The sequence below is a fragment of the Pseudorca crassidens genome, chromosome 5 (genome assembly GCF_039906515.1).
Source record: "Pseudorca crassidens isolate mPseCra1 chromosome 5, mPseCra1.hap1, whole genome shotgun sequence".
Classification (NCBI taxonomy): Eukaryota; Metazoa; Chordata; class Mammalia; order Artiodactyla; family Delphinidae; genus Pseudorca; species Pseudorca crassidens.
This window is the reverse complement of record NC_090300.1, coordinates 120306986-120324537: the sequence shown is the minus strand read 5'-3', so window position 1 is coordinate 120324537 and position 17552 is coordinate 120306986. Positions and strand designations below refer to the sequence as shown.

General features: G+C 36.7%; 1 protein-coding gene across 1 annotated transcript; it reads right to left on the bottom strand.

The window, feature by feature from the left end:
• Positions 1 to 1058: 1058 nt before the first annotated feature.
• Positions 1059 to 15170, bottom strand: RBM11 (RNA binding motif protein 11). The gene is made up of 5 exons (XM_067739220.1): positions 14947 to 15170; positions 11342 to 11504; positions 9945 to 10017; positions 5824 to 5920; positions 1059 to 3189 (listed from the first exon to the last, which is right to left on the bottom strand). The coding sequence occupies exons 1-5, from the start codon at positions 15040 to 15042 to the stop codon at positions 2905 to 2907; spliced, it is 714 nt and encodes a 237-aa protein (XP_067595321.1). The 5' UTR covers positions 15043 to 15170; the 3' UTR covers positions 1059 to 2904.
• Positions 15171 to 17552: the final 2382 nt, after the last annotated feature.

Below are 17552 nucleotides of genomic sequence, written 5' to 3'. Positions count from 1 at the left end.
CTACTGCAGTGTGTGTTTACATGTTATATATATGTTATATATATATGTTATATATATATATTATAATGTTATCCTGAAATTACCTAATTGTCGGGCTATGCTAGTAGACCACATGCTCCTTGAATGTTGGGACCACACTCTTTCAGTGATGTAACCTCAGCACCAAAATCTCTGTTTAGAATGATATTCATTCATTGTTGATTGGTTTGCTTAATGAAAATTCCCAGCAGGAAATGAACAGAACCTGGACAAATTCACAATGAGGAGCTAATAACCACTTAGAAACAAAGTGAAGGAAATTGTCTAGAGTAACTCCCAGGGTTTTGATTGGCATGCAGGAGAGTCTGCAATGTTTCACTTGTGATTGACTTGGAGGTGGAATAAAATAATGAAGATACTTTCAGCCTGGGATAGGTGGCTGAGATGAGGGTTATTTTTCTATCCAGGATCTTACCATTTTTCTCATTTAAAAATAGAAGCAAAGACATTAATTATTAGGATTCAGCTAGTGTGCTGGACTGATCAACAGTATGCATCTAAAAATGTTTTCATTTATTAAGCTCCTCAAGCAAGGTCAAGTAGCTGTGCCAATTATTGTTAGATCCAGGTTCCTTGCAGTAGATACTATACAGGCTTTTTGGGCTCAATCCTTCCCAGGGTTTATAACACAGGAAATATATTAGTATCCTTACCTACTGGTTATATTCTCTAATTACAATGCAAGTAGCTTGTGTGTTTCTTAATCAATACATAACCTGTTGATAATGTAACAAGGTAGTACTGGAAGCTCAAAAGTAAGTTTTACCAGGAACCAGATAATAGATCACTTGTCTCACTTGCTAAGGGAGTTTCTGCATGTACATGAAGTAATTTTTGCAGGCTGGGCATGATTGGGAATAAAGAGACTTAGCCCACAGTCATGGGGTGACATGTGACCTCATAGATCTCATCCTGATTGGGCAGAAAAACATCATCACTAACCACTTCAGCAAATATTGCTTAGTGCAGACTGGAGAGGCTGTGCTCACTGAACTTTTGTGGGCTTGAGGTATCGAGGTAGATATCATCTTTGTTAAAAAGAGGTTTTTCTGAGCTTTCTGAAGTTAAATGTGATTTCTATAGAGATTTATATATTATGCTCATTTTTCACCAACATCACACCCATGCTATCAATTTACTTTTCTTGATGGTAAGTAAATTAATGAGAGACAAACTCAATTCTGATTTAACTAGCTTTACTGGGATGTACAGAAACAGAAAACAGTGGTAGGATACGGACACTCTAAAGCTCCTGAGCTTTCAACACAGACCAGAGTGGCTGCAGTTGGTGTGCCATCGGTTCTTTAGGATGATATTATAGGAGCCAACTCTACTCCTCCAGCCTTCCGCCCCTTCCTAGAGAGAGGGAAGGCTGGGAACCAAACAGCCAAGTCATCCTTGGGGAATAGCTACTGAAATCACATCTGCCACAGGCCACATCTACCCTAAGGGAGAATACACCCAGCTCTTAAATATACTTAAATTGAGATGAAGCTGAAAAACCAGTGTCACATCTATCTTTTCATTTTGTTCACCATCCTGATAAATGGGCCTATTTTCATTTCTCTAAGTGCCTGACATCAAGAGTGCTTCCTTACCACTGAAGCATGCAAGTGGGCTAAGACGGACTGAACAGCTCTCTGTTAAGTCATTGAAACGAGGTCAACAATTGTCGAAACCCTCCAGCAACTGGTCCATAGTAGAATATTGGCCCAAGCTGGTCAAAGAAGAAAATATCTGGAGAGAAAAAAATTAGGGTAAAATTGAAAGTGTTGAATTGCAGTGCTAATGAGACACCCAGGTGGGTATGCTCTGTAGGCACAGGAGAAAATGGTCTGGGGATGCCGCTTTGGATGTTCTGGCAAGAGGGAGAGATCTCACTCTCTAATCACCCATCAGTTATTATTTTAGCAATACAAAGGAAGGGGTTGACTACACATCAGTGTACAATGCCCCAGCACGTGGACGGTGCTAAAGGAACGGTAATAATTCTTAACGCTGTTTCTTTCATTTAACTGTTACCAAAAACATTTTTACATCAGAATTTTATAATAATCATGTAACAATAAATTAGTTATTATCTTATTATAGCTGCATTCAATGCTAATATTTCAAAGGTGATATACTTGTTTTAACAGCAATACATTTGAAACCATACCTCAGGACGTGTCATTTCAGCAAAGATTTCAGGGTGTGTTCTGCATTCATCTTTTTGACCAAGTTTAAATGTAATTTCCGTCTTGTTCTTCAACTGCCTTGTTTTTCAGTATTACAGAAACTCATTTACAAAATAAAGTAGTGAATGTGAGAATAAAAAGATGATTGTTCACAAATTCCAAGCTTCTAGCATTTGAAGCAGAATGTGTACACATATACTTAAATAAATAGATTTTGAGAGTGGAGAATTAAAATTGGAAAGATAATTTAAATACTGAAGGAAAATAATTTAAATAATTTTTAACTCAAAGATATAACATTGGGAAAATTGATAATTTAAAATAATATAGGATTGTAGATGATATTAACCTTTTTAAGGAAAGTTTTATATTTTCTAATAACAAAATACAAAAGTGCTCAGTAAGTGACTTTTGATTAATATTTTAGTGCAAGTTCATTATAATACTAAAATATAACAACTCAAAGAGCATTTCTTGTTAACAACACCATTACAAATACAAAAAGCACACTATATTATTTTTAAGTTTTTGTCATTCAAGACAAAAATTGAATAGCAAATCAGAGGTCATATTATTATATATTTCAAAGAAGACAAGAAAGCCATGGAATTGGTCATTTAGTGGAATACAGAGTTTTCTTTTAAGAGAATGAAGACCAGTGTAGATACATTTCATTAGAATGTAAATACTAGTGCCTTTTTTTCTTACACTTTCGGAAATTTTGGCTATATTCATTTCCTCTATTGTTTTCTGTGCTACTATCACTATCACTGGTTTGTTTTTGCCTCTTGCGTTTATTCATCTGATAAAGGTCAGAGTCACTTGGTTGTTGGTGTGCCCATTCATAAGAGCTGGGTCCAGCCTCTAGATCTGGAACACAATTCAGTGAGGAAGACACAGAAGTGCTATTAGGAAGTGGTGCTGTCATCTCATAGTAAGGAAGCTGCAGTGCTGGATTATATGCATGCCACTGCTGTGGAAAAAACCCACAAACATTCATCTACCAAAACAAGCCCACAAAGTTAGGAAAAAAAAAAAAAGAAGAGTTAACAGTTTACATTCATTACACAAATAACTACAGGCAAACCAAACCATGTGTTGGTATAAGAAGGACAGTGACTTTTCATACTAGGGATATGGTAGTTTCCTTAAATGGTTAACATAAAGATTCAAGGTAGTGTATAACTTACTACAATACAGATTAGTGCTGTCCTATCGAAATATAATGTAAGCCACGTATGTAGTTTCAAGTCTTCTAGTAGCCACAATATGAAAATAAAAATGAAACAGGGGTTTCCCTGGTGGCACAGTGGTTGAGAGTCCGCCTGCCGACGCAGGGGACACGGGTTCGTGCCCCGGTCCGGGAGGATCCCACATGCCGCGGAGCGGCTGGGCCCGTGGGCCATGGCCACTGAGCCTGCGCGTCCGGAGCCTGTGCTCCGCAACGGGAGAGGCCACAACAGTGAGAGGCCCGCATACGGCAAAAAGAAAAAAAAAGAAAAAAAAAAAAAAGAAACAGGTGCAATTAAATAATGTAATTTATTTATCCCCAAATATCCAAAATATTATCAATTCAACAAGTAACCAATATAAAAATTGTTAATGATACATTTTACTTTTTTTATACTAAGTCTTTGAAATTTGGCGTGCCTTTTATAGCGTATTTCATTTGGATGGTAAATTTTCATTGAAAATACTTCATCTGAATTTAGATTACATAAAATTTAGTTGAAAAAGTAGATATACTACCCAAGTTCTTTCAAACATACTTAAAAGTTTTACAATAACTGAATCAAGTCTCTGTTTTTAAATTTAAATTAATTAAAATTAAAAAGAAATTTAAAACTCAGCTCCTTATGGATGACTGATGGCCACCATATTATACAGCAGTTTTCAATTGTTAAGATAGACACTTCCTTGTTTTTAAAATAGTTTTTAAATCAAAGTAGATTAAAGATTAATAGAGATAACATGATCTTGTGTGTGTGTGTGTGTATTTCTCATCTCATCAAAGATTAAAAAAATGCCAGAAAGAAGATATTGACAGTTTTAGACAAGAACTGGCAGTTTATTAATATCTCACTATAACTAAGAAAAGATTTTTCTAAAGGTTAAATTACCAATTTTCCTTATGGTTGCAAAGTGAAAATGGCTATTTGAAAAATCTGAAGCTCACAGGTATGTGGGATGTTTGCAAGAAATCACATCCTGTGAATCAGAATACCTGTGTTATAGTCCACATCTTTTATTAACAAGTTGTATAATCTTGGGCTTGTTGATTAATACCTCTGAACCTCAATTTTATTATGTATAAAATGAGGAGTTAGAAAAAAAAAATTTCATAAGTTCCCCTTTAACAATATAGACCATCATTATGATTTCTAGGCCAGAACCATATTTTTGAGAGTCTTCGGAAATAATGTGGTTTACTCTACCAGTTGAGAATCTTTGCCTTTAGTTAAAAGAAGAAATTTATTTTTAAAAATATCCATGTCCAAAAGCAATATATTTGTAATTGATGATTACATTTTACCAAAATGTTTCACTAAATGAAATTATTCGATTCTAAGAACATATCTTCTAAAATAGTCATTTTTTCCACTTTTTTTATTGGAGTATAATTGCTTTACAATGCTGTGTTAGTTTCTGCTGTAGAGTGAAGTGAATCAGCTATATGTATACATACACCCCCTACCTCTTGGACCTTCCTTCCCCTCCATCCCACCCATCTAGGTCATCACAGAGCACCAAGCTGAGCTCCCTGTGCTATACAGAAGTTTCCCACTAGCTATCTATTTTACACATGGTACTGTATTTATGTCAAACCTAATCTCCCAATTGATCCCACCCTCTCCTTCCCGCTCTGTGTCCATGTGTCCATTCTCTACGTTTGCATTTCTATTCCTGCCCTGCAAATAGGTTTATCTGTACCATTTTTCTAGATTCCACATATATGCGTTAATATACGACATTTGTTTTTCTCTTTCTGACTTACTTCACTCTGTATGACAGACTCTAGGTCCATCCACATATCTACAAATGACCCAATTTCATTTCCTTTTATGGCTGAGTAATATTCCATTGTATATATGTGCCACATCTTCTTTACCCATTCATCTGTCGATGCACATTTAGGTTGTTTCTATGTCCTGGCTATTGTAAATAGCGCTGCAATGAACACTGGGGTACATGGGTTATGGGTGTATGCCCAGTAGTGGGATTTCTGGGTCATATTCTATTTTTAGTTCTATTTTTAGTTTATTTATTTTAGTTCTATTTTTTAGTTTTTTAAGGAATCTCCATACTGTTTTATACAGTGGCTTTATCAATTTAAATGAGAACTCTATAGTCAAATTTTACTTGTACCACAGTGAATCATCACTAGCACCTGCTCCTTTTCTGTTGACACACTGGCTGTTTGCTTACATACTATGTGTAGAATTTCAGATGATTGCATTAGAGCAGACTGCCATTGGGGCATAGAACTCAGGGCAGCTGCTGCCTTCATTCTAGGTTTAGATTTGAGCAGCTTAAGTTCCAAGTAGTTTTCATGTTCTTTATAGTTTGTATCATGCTATATATTGAACCAAAGGCATATCAAACTTACCATCTTCGGAAAGAAAAGATATTCCTGAGGTAAAGCTGCATTATTAATTGGAGAGAACTGCATGGGAAAGGAAGTTCTGCCCACGACTTCTTCATTTCTTGGGGGACGTAAAAGAAGTAACACAAAGTTACAATTCCTATGCATAAATGTCCTTTATTCTTATAATAAGATAGGTCTTCATAATTTTTTAAAAAAAGAGCTTTTCTAAAAGAACTCAATTAAGATAACTTTAAACACACGATCCTTATTACACTGATAATGTAGTGACACTGCAGTACCACAAGTCTTACTAATTACTACATACTGAAAGCTCAATATTTAGAGTCACATTTGGCTTTCTGATAGGAAAATGTTAATCAATGTTATAGTTGTATAAAGACAAAGAACACTTAGATATGAAGAAAGAAAAGCAAGTTCTTAATAATCACCAAGGGTACATTCAATCTTCTACAAAAAAAAAAAGCAAAAGAAAGGTAGAAATTTTCTCAATTTATTTTTGAAGGAATGTTCACTGTATAACTACAAAAATTATGTTCTTTCCTAAATGGTCTGCTGATGTTAATATGAACACATAATATCTGCCGATTTCTTCCACACACTATTTAAAACAATACCAATCCCTAATTTAAAAGCAGTAGTGTCCTAAAGGTTTATTTATACATGTAATATTTGCTTCTATGGAGATGTCTAATAAATTCCAATGGTATGCATAGTGACTAGACTCTACAGCTAGTCATTAGCTTACTTGCTCCATAGTATTCCACAATTTTAATGCTAATACTACTAATCTTAGGACAGGAAGTTTACTGTGGGGAAGGGTGAAATTAATACAGGCAGGTGGAGGCAAAGGCAAAGGCAGGAGAACAAAGGGAAGCAGTCAGATTGATAGGCATTGGTAAGTGGTGAGAGTAGTATCACAGAAGCCAGTGGAAGATGCATTTCATTAAGGAAATACTTAGGGTCGGGTGTTACAGAACAGTAAACTGGGTAAGCACCAAAGCTACTCAATTGTTGATCAGAAGGTTCCTGATAACCTTTAAAAGAACAACTTCCACATAACAATGGGGTTAAGAAGTGAATAGGAGGTAAGGATGTGAAAGATAATTTTTCCGTGAGAGGAAGGGGAAAAACAAAACAGCATGATTTGGAGGTAGAGTTCAAGGAGTTTGGAACATGTGTGTGGGGTAAGTGATGGAAAAGAAACAAGATAAAAAGTGCAATGAAGTTATAGAGTGGGGAAGATACAACCCAGTAACAGAGGTGGTGAGATTAGCACCGTTATGAAAACAGCTGCCGACTTTCTAAAACCATTACCTTTCCTATGTGAATCTCAGGGCATGCATAGTTGTCTCCACAGAGGAATCACATGTAAATTGGGAAGAGCTGTGAGTTGAACCATGTCAACTCAAAATTTATATGTTGAAGTCCTAACTCCCAATACTTCAGAATGTGACCTTATTTGGAAACAGCATTGTTGCAGATGTAATTAGCTAAGAGGAGGTCATACTGGAGTAGGATGGGTTAAACAGGTACCCTTATTATAATCAAAAGGGGAAATTTGGAGACGGATGCACACAGGGAGAACACCATATGAAGATGAAGATGGAGAGCCGGGTGATGCTTGTACAAGCCAAGGAATATCAAAGATTGCCAACAAACCGGGACAAGCTATGAGAGAGGCCCAGAACAGACTCCTTCTCACAGCCCTCATAAAGAAATCTAGCAGACACCTTGATCTTGGACTTTGAGGCTTCAGAACTGTGAGACAATTCATTTCTGTGTTTAAGCACTCTGTTTGCAGTACTTTTTATGGTAGCCTTAGCACGCTAATACAGGAACTATTTATTAATAACAGAACTATTTATTGCCTAAGAGTCAATAACAAGCATAAAAACCCATTTCCAAGAAAGACTATAGGGTATAACAAGTGCACCATTTTTCTCTGCACAACACTTCTAGAACATGATAACCTTTTCCCATTCTTCCTTTATAATGTAGCACATACTAGAAGAATAAGGTACAACCAGTGAAGTGGAGTATTATGGAATATACACATATTTCTGATCTTCTACCCTAGAATTTGTGATGATTAAGAGTACATCAATCATAAGTAGAGAATGCAAGTTACTGCCATCTTCTAGCTGTTTATCTAGTCTTTCTTGTTCTGCCCCAAACCTAGCAATAGCTTGTTTTTTCCAAAATCCTGAGAAAAAAGAGGTATCTTTTCCCACTAGAAGAAGAGGGGAAGCTTTTATATTACATAAACGGCTCAATTCAAGAGTCCATAGTTCCTCTCATATGAAGGAAGTGAATCACTACCCCTTTTTGCTAACATCTGCTGAAAGTATTTACTGGATGCTTGCTATGTGCTCAGTATTTTAAATACCTTGAATTTATTATAAAATTTGATTCTCACAATAACCTTCTGAAGTACTATCCTCATTTTAGAGATGGGCTACAGGGTGATAATCTGTCCAAGGTTAATAAAGTGGCACAGGCAGGATTCAAATTCAGGCAGTCTGGTTTCAGTACCTATTTTGTCTTTATTTCACTGATACAGAAATGTTGGGGAGAATGAAGACATGGAGAACACCGTGTTGTACTTGGAGTGCAGTACTTCTCCTAAAGATAAGACTGGGAAATTGTCAGTTCTAAGAGGCCACTCTTCCATGCCTAGGAGGGCTGATATAATTAGCAGGCATGGGAGGTTCAGCTGTTGTTAGCCTACTGGAGAATACTCAGTTCTGCTACAGAAAACAATAAAAAAACAGGGATGGATGAAACTCACAAGAAATGCTTAGGGTAGCGTTTAAGTAAGCTACACTGATGCAGCTGATGCAGCAGAGAGAGAAACAGGGTCTACGAATATTAGTGTAGCCAGAACTCAGCTAATACGAGCTTATGAGATAGCAATGAAACCGTGTTAGAAACAGAATAAGCAAGTGGCTTGGGAGACACAGGCAGAATTCATAATATATATTAAATACGCATAATAAATAAGTTAGTGTGTTTCAAGAGATGCCACAGATAGATCCGATAGAAAATATGATGGAACAAATAAGATTGTTACTCATAGAAAGAAAGTAAAGGAAATACCTAGTACTTATCATGGCACCTATGGGCTGACAGTTTTGCTGCTCTTGTTTTTGTTCTACCTAAGAAACTCAGATAGAACCTGTGAGTACCTAGCTCCTTCTGTAGCCAGGTGTATTTGCCCCTATGTCTTTTTGAGAGAGCAAGTGAGTGAAACTAGCTCCGGGAACTTTCTATCTGAATGGAATTCGTTACTCAAACCTCAACTCTAGGGTTCATGACCACACTATCAGTGGGAAAGGTTGATGCAGCAGAGAGAGAAACAGGGCATATGAATATTAGTGTAATCAGAACTCAGCTAGTATGCTCCTTTTGCCCATTTATGCTAACTATCCACTATCTTTCCTTTTGCTTTTCACTATCCAGTATCTTTCCTTTTGCTTTTGACTGTATCTTTTAAATTGTTTTACTAAATGCTGTTATTTGAGCATCTTATTTGGTTTGGGAGACTTTCTGTTCCACGACCTTTGGGATAGCTGCACTGAGAGTGTCCTTGCAGGCTACCATTGCATCGAGAAATCAGCCTACACAAAACTTGAGAATATTTTGAAAATTACCATAGAGAAGTTTTTAAAAATAGTAACATAAACGGTAGAGTGGCTTAATGTCAGAAGGCTTAATTTTAAGCCTAGCAACTATCACTTTTTCATCTTTGTGCCCTTGGCAATTAGTTAACTTTTGCATCTCTATGTTTATTCAAGTATAAAATGTGGATAATAGTGTCTCTGTGATCCATCGCAATGAGACTTTGGATGCTTAAGTGATTTAACAGTTATGAAAAGTACGCAGTAACCTATAAAGAATGCCACAAATATATATCTCTCCCACCTACTGCAGAAAATATTGACTGAACTTTAAATGAAAATATTTTCTGTCGCTTTTCATGTTTTCAGGAAAAATGAATTCCTTAATATTATCCTATGTCTAAACAGTAAGGTTTTACAGTAGTCCAGAATATATAAAAACCTTTCCTGGCGTGAGACCATATTTATTTGCTTTACCTTTATGAAAAAAATATTTTTAATTACCTGTAGCTGTGTGAATTTATCTTAACACAGCTCTCAAAACTTTGGTTAGCTGGATCACAAGAGCGAGAGCTCCCTTTAAAAGAAACAGAATAACAGATTACTTCATGGTACAAGTTTCTGGAGTTCTCACATTAAACCATTTAAAAAAATTCCATATAAGATACATGGATATATCTTTGATCTCCCAATATTCATAAGTTGTTTACATCACTATAAATGACTGAATTATAACCAAGCTTTGTCCAAAGCAATGGGTGTAGAAAAGAATTATGTTGACATGGGGCCACATAAGACAGGTGATGCTATTTGGTTCTACACACCTGGAAACTAAAAATGGCAAATACACACCTGGAAACTAAAAATGGCAAATAATCAGTGTTATTTGCCTCCTGTTTTGAAGGCATGAGTTCTCTAAACTGTACTGACAAAAGTGAATGCAACCTGACAGGATAATGAGCAGCTGGCTGGGGATGTGTCAGAACACGATATGGCCTGGCCCGTTTTACCAGTCAGTATGAGTTAACGGGACAGTACGTGAGAGCATGATGCAACCAATTAATTATCTTTGCAAAGACAAAATAAAACAAAATGAAATGCAAAGTTATGCTTTTCCTTTGCAAAAAGGCATTGTTTCCTTATTCTTATTTATTTTTTTTAGTACAGCAAGAAGAATAAAAACCAAACAAACAAGAGATACATCAATAAACCTGAATCATTAGGGGAGGTAGGCAACATAAGCATTGCAAACATTGCAGCAAAAGCATAAGCATTGCTTCTATCAGTACCTCAAACTATGAAAGGGCTAGAGCAATAGTACAATGTTCTCTGGGCATCTAATCGAAGATGATCAGTTCTTGACATGTAGCAGGAGAAGGCATTTGAGGCCGTTCATGTCAGGAAGCTTTCTTCCATTAAGGGTCAGCCTTTGGCCAGCTGCTTTTACGGGGACTCAGATCCAGGGTGATATGTATAGCATGATGACACCAGGAGAAGAACTAGGCACCCACCTTATCTTCCAAATAGTAGATATTTGACACCATTGACAAGAAGATCAGCAAATAGCATTGCTATATAGAAGCTAGAGTTGTGTGTCCCCAGTTCATTTAGATTTGTTTAATTCTTAACAGCCAATAGCAACTATCATAGCTATTTGCTGGCTGACATTAAAATAGAACATTTAAAATTTTAATACACAAAAGATGCTATAGAGTTGGCAACCTAATTGGTAATATTAACTAATTGCATAACATTATGAATGTGTTCTGAGAAATTTTAAGAGACTACAGGGGCACTGTTTTGGTCTTAGGCTATAATATAAAAAACAAAAATGTTTACACCTCTGGGAACAGCACCACCAACAAAACACACTTGGAAGATTCATCAGTGACAAAACCTACCAAATCGATACTGCACATTAATTGGTCTTCCATATAAACGAATTCCATTCAGCAAAGCTATGGCATAAGACACTGATTCTGGGTGTTTAAAGCAGACAAACCCAAAAGACTTCGGCTTTCCTTCTCTGTCTTTGCAGATAGTCACTTTGGTTAATGGCCCAGCCTGTAAGAAACTTAAAAATTATTTTCTCATAAATCTAAAGATTTTTTTTACACTGAGAAAATCAAGTATACTCAACTTTAGACTAAAAAAAAATCTGTTAGCAATAACAGCTCTGTTAATAATGTATTTCCCTAACAATAAATATCATACTTACACTTTCTTGGCATTTTTCTGGCTCATCAAAAAATATTTATGGTGTTAAGATCAGGAAATTTTAGGTAATAGTTCCAAATCTTAAAAGGAAAGATATGTTACCCTTATGTTAGGCCTAACAAAACAATTTAGAGTGCATTTAAATCTAAGGTTAAAATACTACTTTGTCTCCACACATATTAACAGTGTATAACTCAAAAATAATTGAAATGACAAACCCAATATTCTTTGACTTATCATAAAGAAACTGGTAATATTACATCAAAGTCTAATTTTTTCTGACAAGATTAAACATTTTCACAGGAGAAACTAAATTTTTGATCTATATAGAAACTATTTTGATCTGGTAATCCCATTTGGTAAATATTCCCAAAGGGAAAAATATTTTAATATGTTTAACACTTTTAGGTAGGTGCATTATTTATAAGAATGAAAAATGAGGAAGGCTCTAAATCCAACAACAGGAGAATATTACTCCATGGTGTATCATTAAAATAGAATAAAATAAATTGAAAATATTCAGATTTTATTGATAATAAAACCTATAATTAGCAATACAGAGTAAAAATGCAGAGCCAACTATTGTAAAATGTGTTAATTACAACCAAAAGAATGTTACCTCTCCACCATGATAGTGATTTGAGGAAGTGCTCACCAAGACTCACAATACCTAAGAGTTAATGGTGAACAGCTCATAGTTTTCCATGGTACTTTAATGATTGATTACTGATCTCTGTTGAGTTGGATAAGTACATTAAGAAATTGTTTCTAGTCTAAAGAAAAATGTTAATTATCGTCTTCAAAACGATGCTGTATTTTAAGATTCAATCTTTCTTTTTTTATTCTCTACTTTCCCAGAGAGTAGCTCATCCTCCCTTCTGTCTTCAAGAGCCACTGCATCAACAAATCTATTTTTCCCACTCATGCCTCATTCATGGAGACAGTCTCCTAGAGACCTCCATGTGATTGTGTTTCAAACTCAACATATTTGAAACTGAATTCATTATCTTTCCCCTTGAAATCTCTACTTCAGTATTTCTTGGTTAAAAGTACAAAGATATTGAAACTGATGTCCACTCTTCCAAGGATAAGCAGAAATTTGAAAGAAACCAGTAAAAAGGATAACTATATATAGTAATAAAATAAATCAATTTTAATCAGTACTTTTCCACTGCTGATATTAAATATATAAAATCGCGAATGGACAGAATGTGCTTACATGCTTTGAGTTTCACAAATTCAAAACTATGCCCGTGCATTTTTAAAGTCCAACAAGAAGGCTTGCCAGTAGCAACAATCACATCAAAACTTTTTAGTCTCTTTAAAACAGAATGAAACACATAAACAGTGTGGTCAGTTGTCAAGATCTGCTAACTTCTGTTGGGTTGAAGCCTTCCTAAAAGATACCGCACTTTAATAAATTCTTCTAGAATACAGAAGGGCTTAGGCAAAAAACAAACATATGCTTGGTTGTCTGAACTGTTAAAAGAGATGAATATTTTGTTTAGGGAGAAATTATAAGCAATGAGATCTACCTATCTATCTTGTAGATCCACATACAACTGATATAGATCCAGTCCCTACTGACTAGAAATAATATATGTGCATGGGGGCCTTCATGCCTATCCCATTCCCCTCATCAGTCCCCTCTGCTCCTTTTTTGTTGGCTCAACATGAAAGAAGCCTCTTGGAGAAAAAGAACTAGTTTTCTTTCTCTCTCTCTCCCCCTCCTTCCCTCCCTTCCTCCCTCTCTCCCTCCCTTCCTCCCCCCCCTTTTTTTTAAGTTAAAATGATAAGTTTCAAGTAATACGGGGAGAAAAACATAACCATAGGAAAAGACAAGTATTAGAGTAGATTAAAAAGGGCGAGTTTAAAAAAGACGGCAAGTTAGAAGAATAAAAGCCTTAAAATCAACAATATTTTTCAAATAATAAAAATGTTTTATGTCCAGGAAAGGTAACTGAGTTCCTGGAGGAAATTCTATCAAATTGTGTGTATCTGTAATTAACAGAGGGGTGCTTTAGTTCAGAGATGAAGGTAGAGCCTTTTAGAAACTATATAAAGAACGCCTTTCACCTCTGGTACTCATACTTAGCCTTTGATATTTAGTTTTGCTATTGCTCCCTTTGAACTTGCCCTTATTCTGATAGGAGGAAGTCACTCTTGATTTCTCTTGATGTTAGTATCAGTAGTATTATTGATAGTAATAGTAGTGATATGAGTAGTGGCAGCAGCAGCAAACACTTAGTAAGGGCCAGGTTCAGTTTTGTTTTATCCGGATTAGTTTATTCAATCTTCACACCACATCATATTGTGGATACTATTACTCCCATTGACATTTGAGGAAACTGGGCACTGAGCTATTCATTTAGTTGGCCAAAGTCACATTGTTGACATCAGAATTCACACTCTAAACAACTTTTCTGTACTATGTGTCCCTCTTTTTCTTTTTTGCAGATTATCTTAAATCATGGTAATTAATTTGAAATTTCTCCTTTTAGGAAGACCAAGGGCTGTCTCTTAAATTTGTATGTCCAGCACCTTACTTACTGTTTGTCACATAATTGTGGATCATTAAATGGTTAAATGAATGGCTGAATGAAGACATCTCTTTAGCAAGTGAGACCTATGTGTATACAGTAGGTGAGTGTTTACAGGGGACAGGAGTTTTAATCCTGGAGGTACCAGGTCTGGAAAAGTTTTCATAAGATCCTCTTGGTATGAAATAAAGGGAACTGGCCAGGGAATCAATTGGTCACAGTCACGATTTGGCTGCCCAAATCATTTCAAATCTCATTTATCATTCTGGAGTAAAAATACTTGCCGTGTAAAAGGGCTTGGGGGGAATAAGTAATGTAGATGGAAACATGTTAAAATGTATTCCTCTCATTTCGCGGGATGTAAGACGTGAGGTGCTTATTACCTGAAGCAAGACAGCGACAGGGCTGTTTTGTGTTTTGCCTAAACACACCCAAGGCCCAGGCAGCGCCTCTGAAAAGCCCTTACTCAGGGCTGGGGGTTGAAGGGGGCCCAGTCACTGCTCACCCCAGGACTCTGCAGTGGGGATGGGATGCGGAAGGGATGGGGACGGGGCGCACTCTGTCACTTCACTACCCAGTTGCTCACCTGGTGACAGGTGCGCCAAAGCGGAACTAAATTAAAACCAAGGCACAGGATGGGGCGGGAAGTGGGCCGGGCTCCGGATGGTTCAGGTGCGGCCCGCCCCTCTGGCTGCGTTTCCGGCTCGACGCGCCCTGCCCCTCAGCCACCCCTTCCCCGCCGACAGTACCTGAAGGAACAGCTCGTAAAGAATCTCTTCCCGCACTCGGGCCTCTAAATTTCCCACAAACACCGTTCTGTCGGCTTCCTCCTGAGCAGGGAACATGCCTTCGCCTCGGCCCAAGAACGGAGGAGGCCTCGAGACCACGACCCCTCGTCTCGAGACCACGACCCTTCTCCTCAGCCGCGGAGCCGACTACGAGAATAAGCGCGCAAGGGGCGGAGCGAGGCTGCGGCGCCACGCCCCCAGCACCCCGTGGTAACCGCCCAGCGCGCCTTCGCCACGCCCCGGATCCGGCTGGGACCTTGGGAGAGTGAGTGACAATAAGTAAGATTAGTGTGCAAGGGGCGTTGACCTCTTGCTTATGGAGGTTCCTTCATTTAACAGGGCACGACATTATGAATTGATTTTGGATTTATTCAACAAACATTTAAAATAAAATGACTATAGAGGTGATTTAAAACATACTAACTTCATTACAGAAGCTCCCAGGCTAAGGGGGAAGACTAATTTCTTTGCTTCCAAAGAGTAAATGAATAAATCATTGGGATTTGAAATTTGTATTCTTCATAAACTACTTTTTGAAAGAGTGAGTGCATGCATGCATGCATGGATGTCGATACAGTAGAGTACTAGAATTAGTTTATATACCTAGGAAGCGGTCCCTAGTGAAGTCTTTGAAAATGGACACAGGTTTTAAGTGGACTGCAGAAGGCATCTGAACTTGAGAAAACAAACTATACCAAGGCATACTGGAAAGAATAAAGCAAGTTTTGTTACTGAAGCCAGAATTCTTGAGGATGGCTGCTGGGTGATTGTGGTAGGATCCAATGTTTGTATTTTGTATCAGGGCTGTACTTTGTAAGCTGTGGGACCAGGGTGAAGAATTAATTCTTACTTGAAGATTGAAAAAAAAATCCTAAAAACAATAAAGATAATTAAAAGAAAGGAGGAAGAAAACTTACTCAGAATCTCAGTGCTTTGATAAATTAACTGTCAACTGTTAACTTGGCTTCCTTTCTGACATGATATGTCTACATAGGACCCTGAAATCATCCTGTAAATATCATGCAAGTAATCACTATTTGGCCTTTACTTAGGTGTGGTGATCATTCATTTTTAATTGAAAAGGTATTCTTTTACATGGTTACTGGACCAAAGAAATCATCTTTTCTAATGAAAAGGGACACATCTTTAGAATCCTGATTTCTAACTGAACTCTGACAATACTTAATTTTATGACTTTAAGCAAGTAATTTCACTTTTTGAAATTCAAGTTCTGTTTCTTAAGGAACAGATTGGACTAATATAATTACCTCATTTAATAAATATTTTCTGAGTGCTTATTATGTGCCAGGCACTGTTTTTAATCCTTGGGAAACAAAGGTGAGTATAAAGATCTGCCCTCCTAAACCGTACAGTGTAATGGGAGAAACAGACTTCTTGAACATATAAATATAAAATCATGTGTCAGTAACTTTCACTAGTTACCTTTGGTTGATATATTATGAATCTATAAGTCCTGTCTTCATTTCTTCTTTCTTTCTTCTATCATCAATATTGTTGTAGTAGGGTAGGAGGTGGTTGAGAAAACTTGCACATTGTAGGCATGTAACAAATATATGTTGATCAAATGAGTGGATACTTGCAGGTCTGTATTATGTGTAGACCTATTTATTTTTAAAATTCATTTACCCCATAAATTTTATCCAGACCAAGATATTTTCTCTTTAACTTCCCCTCAGACACTACTTATCTGGGAGCTGTAACTTCAGGTTTCATTGTAAAATATGTAGTGCATATAAGTCATGAGCATATTTTCTTGCTGGATTGAAATTTGCATCATTCTTTGTCTACAGTGTGTATGATTTTGGTGTTCTTATCACATCCTCTTTTCTTTTGGCAGTACATAAGTTTATGGCTCATGTAGTACTTCTAGAGTAATTATTTAATGTTTTAAGCTCTGAAGGTCAGCTCAATGCAGTTAGCTGTTTGCTTAGAATTTGACCTCTCTCTCTCTCTCTCTCTCTCTCTCTCTCTCTCTCTCCATATATATATATATATATATATAGAGAGAGAGAGAGAGAGAGAGAGAGAGAGAGAGAGAGAGAGAGAGAGAGTTTTTCTAATGTAAGCTTACTGTATTTCCTAATTGAAATTGAGTGAATGCTAGTGGTAGGTAAAAAATAATCCACTTTATTCTCAGAATTTCCTGGGCCATTAGTCACGTATAAGGTTTAATGGGTTAAATGAATGAATAAAGAATTAACCTTTCTTCACTCATATCAGGATGTCTTATACCCCTAACTGCATGAAGACATCAAAAATGAAAATGTATGTGTGTGTGTATACATAGATATAGATGATATAGATATAGATATATAGAGAGCTCTAGAGTTCCTTTCTCCCCTTTTTTGCCCAGATGACTTATTCTCTTTTGTAGTTCAGCTCTTTTGTCTCTTGTAGACAGCATTTCCTGCAACGCTTCCCATTCTGCACTGTAGATTAGCTGGCTGTTCCACCTGTGTGGTTCCATAGTTTCCTAGATATACCTTTTCCCAGCCCTCCTCACTGTGAAGTACTGTAGGATAAATATATTTTGGTACCTAGAACAA

Bases quoted from the DNA above. Each gene is read 5' to 3' on its own strand.
- RBM11 (XM_067739220.1), bottom strand. From the start codon at position 15,042: ATGTTCCCTGCTCAGGAGGAAGCCGACAGAACGGTGTTTGTGGGAAAT. The intron at 11,505-14,946 runs GTACTGTCGGCG...AGTTTCTTACAG, and splicing joins TTTACGAGCTGTTCCTTCAG to GCTGGGCCATTAACCAAAGT. The intron at 10,018-11,341 runs GTAGGTTTTGTC...TTTCTTTTAAAG, and splicing joins TAATGTGCAGTATCGATTTG to GGAGCTCTCGCTCTTGTGAT.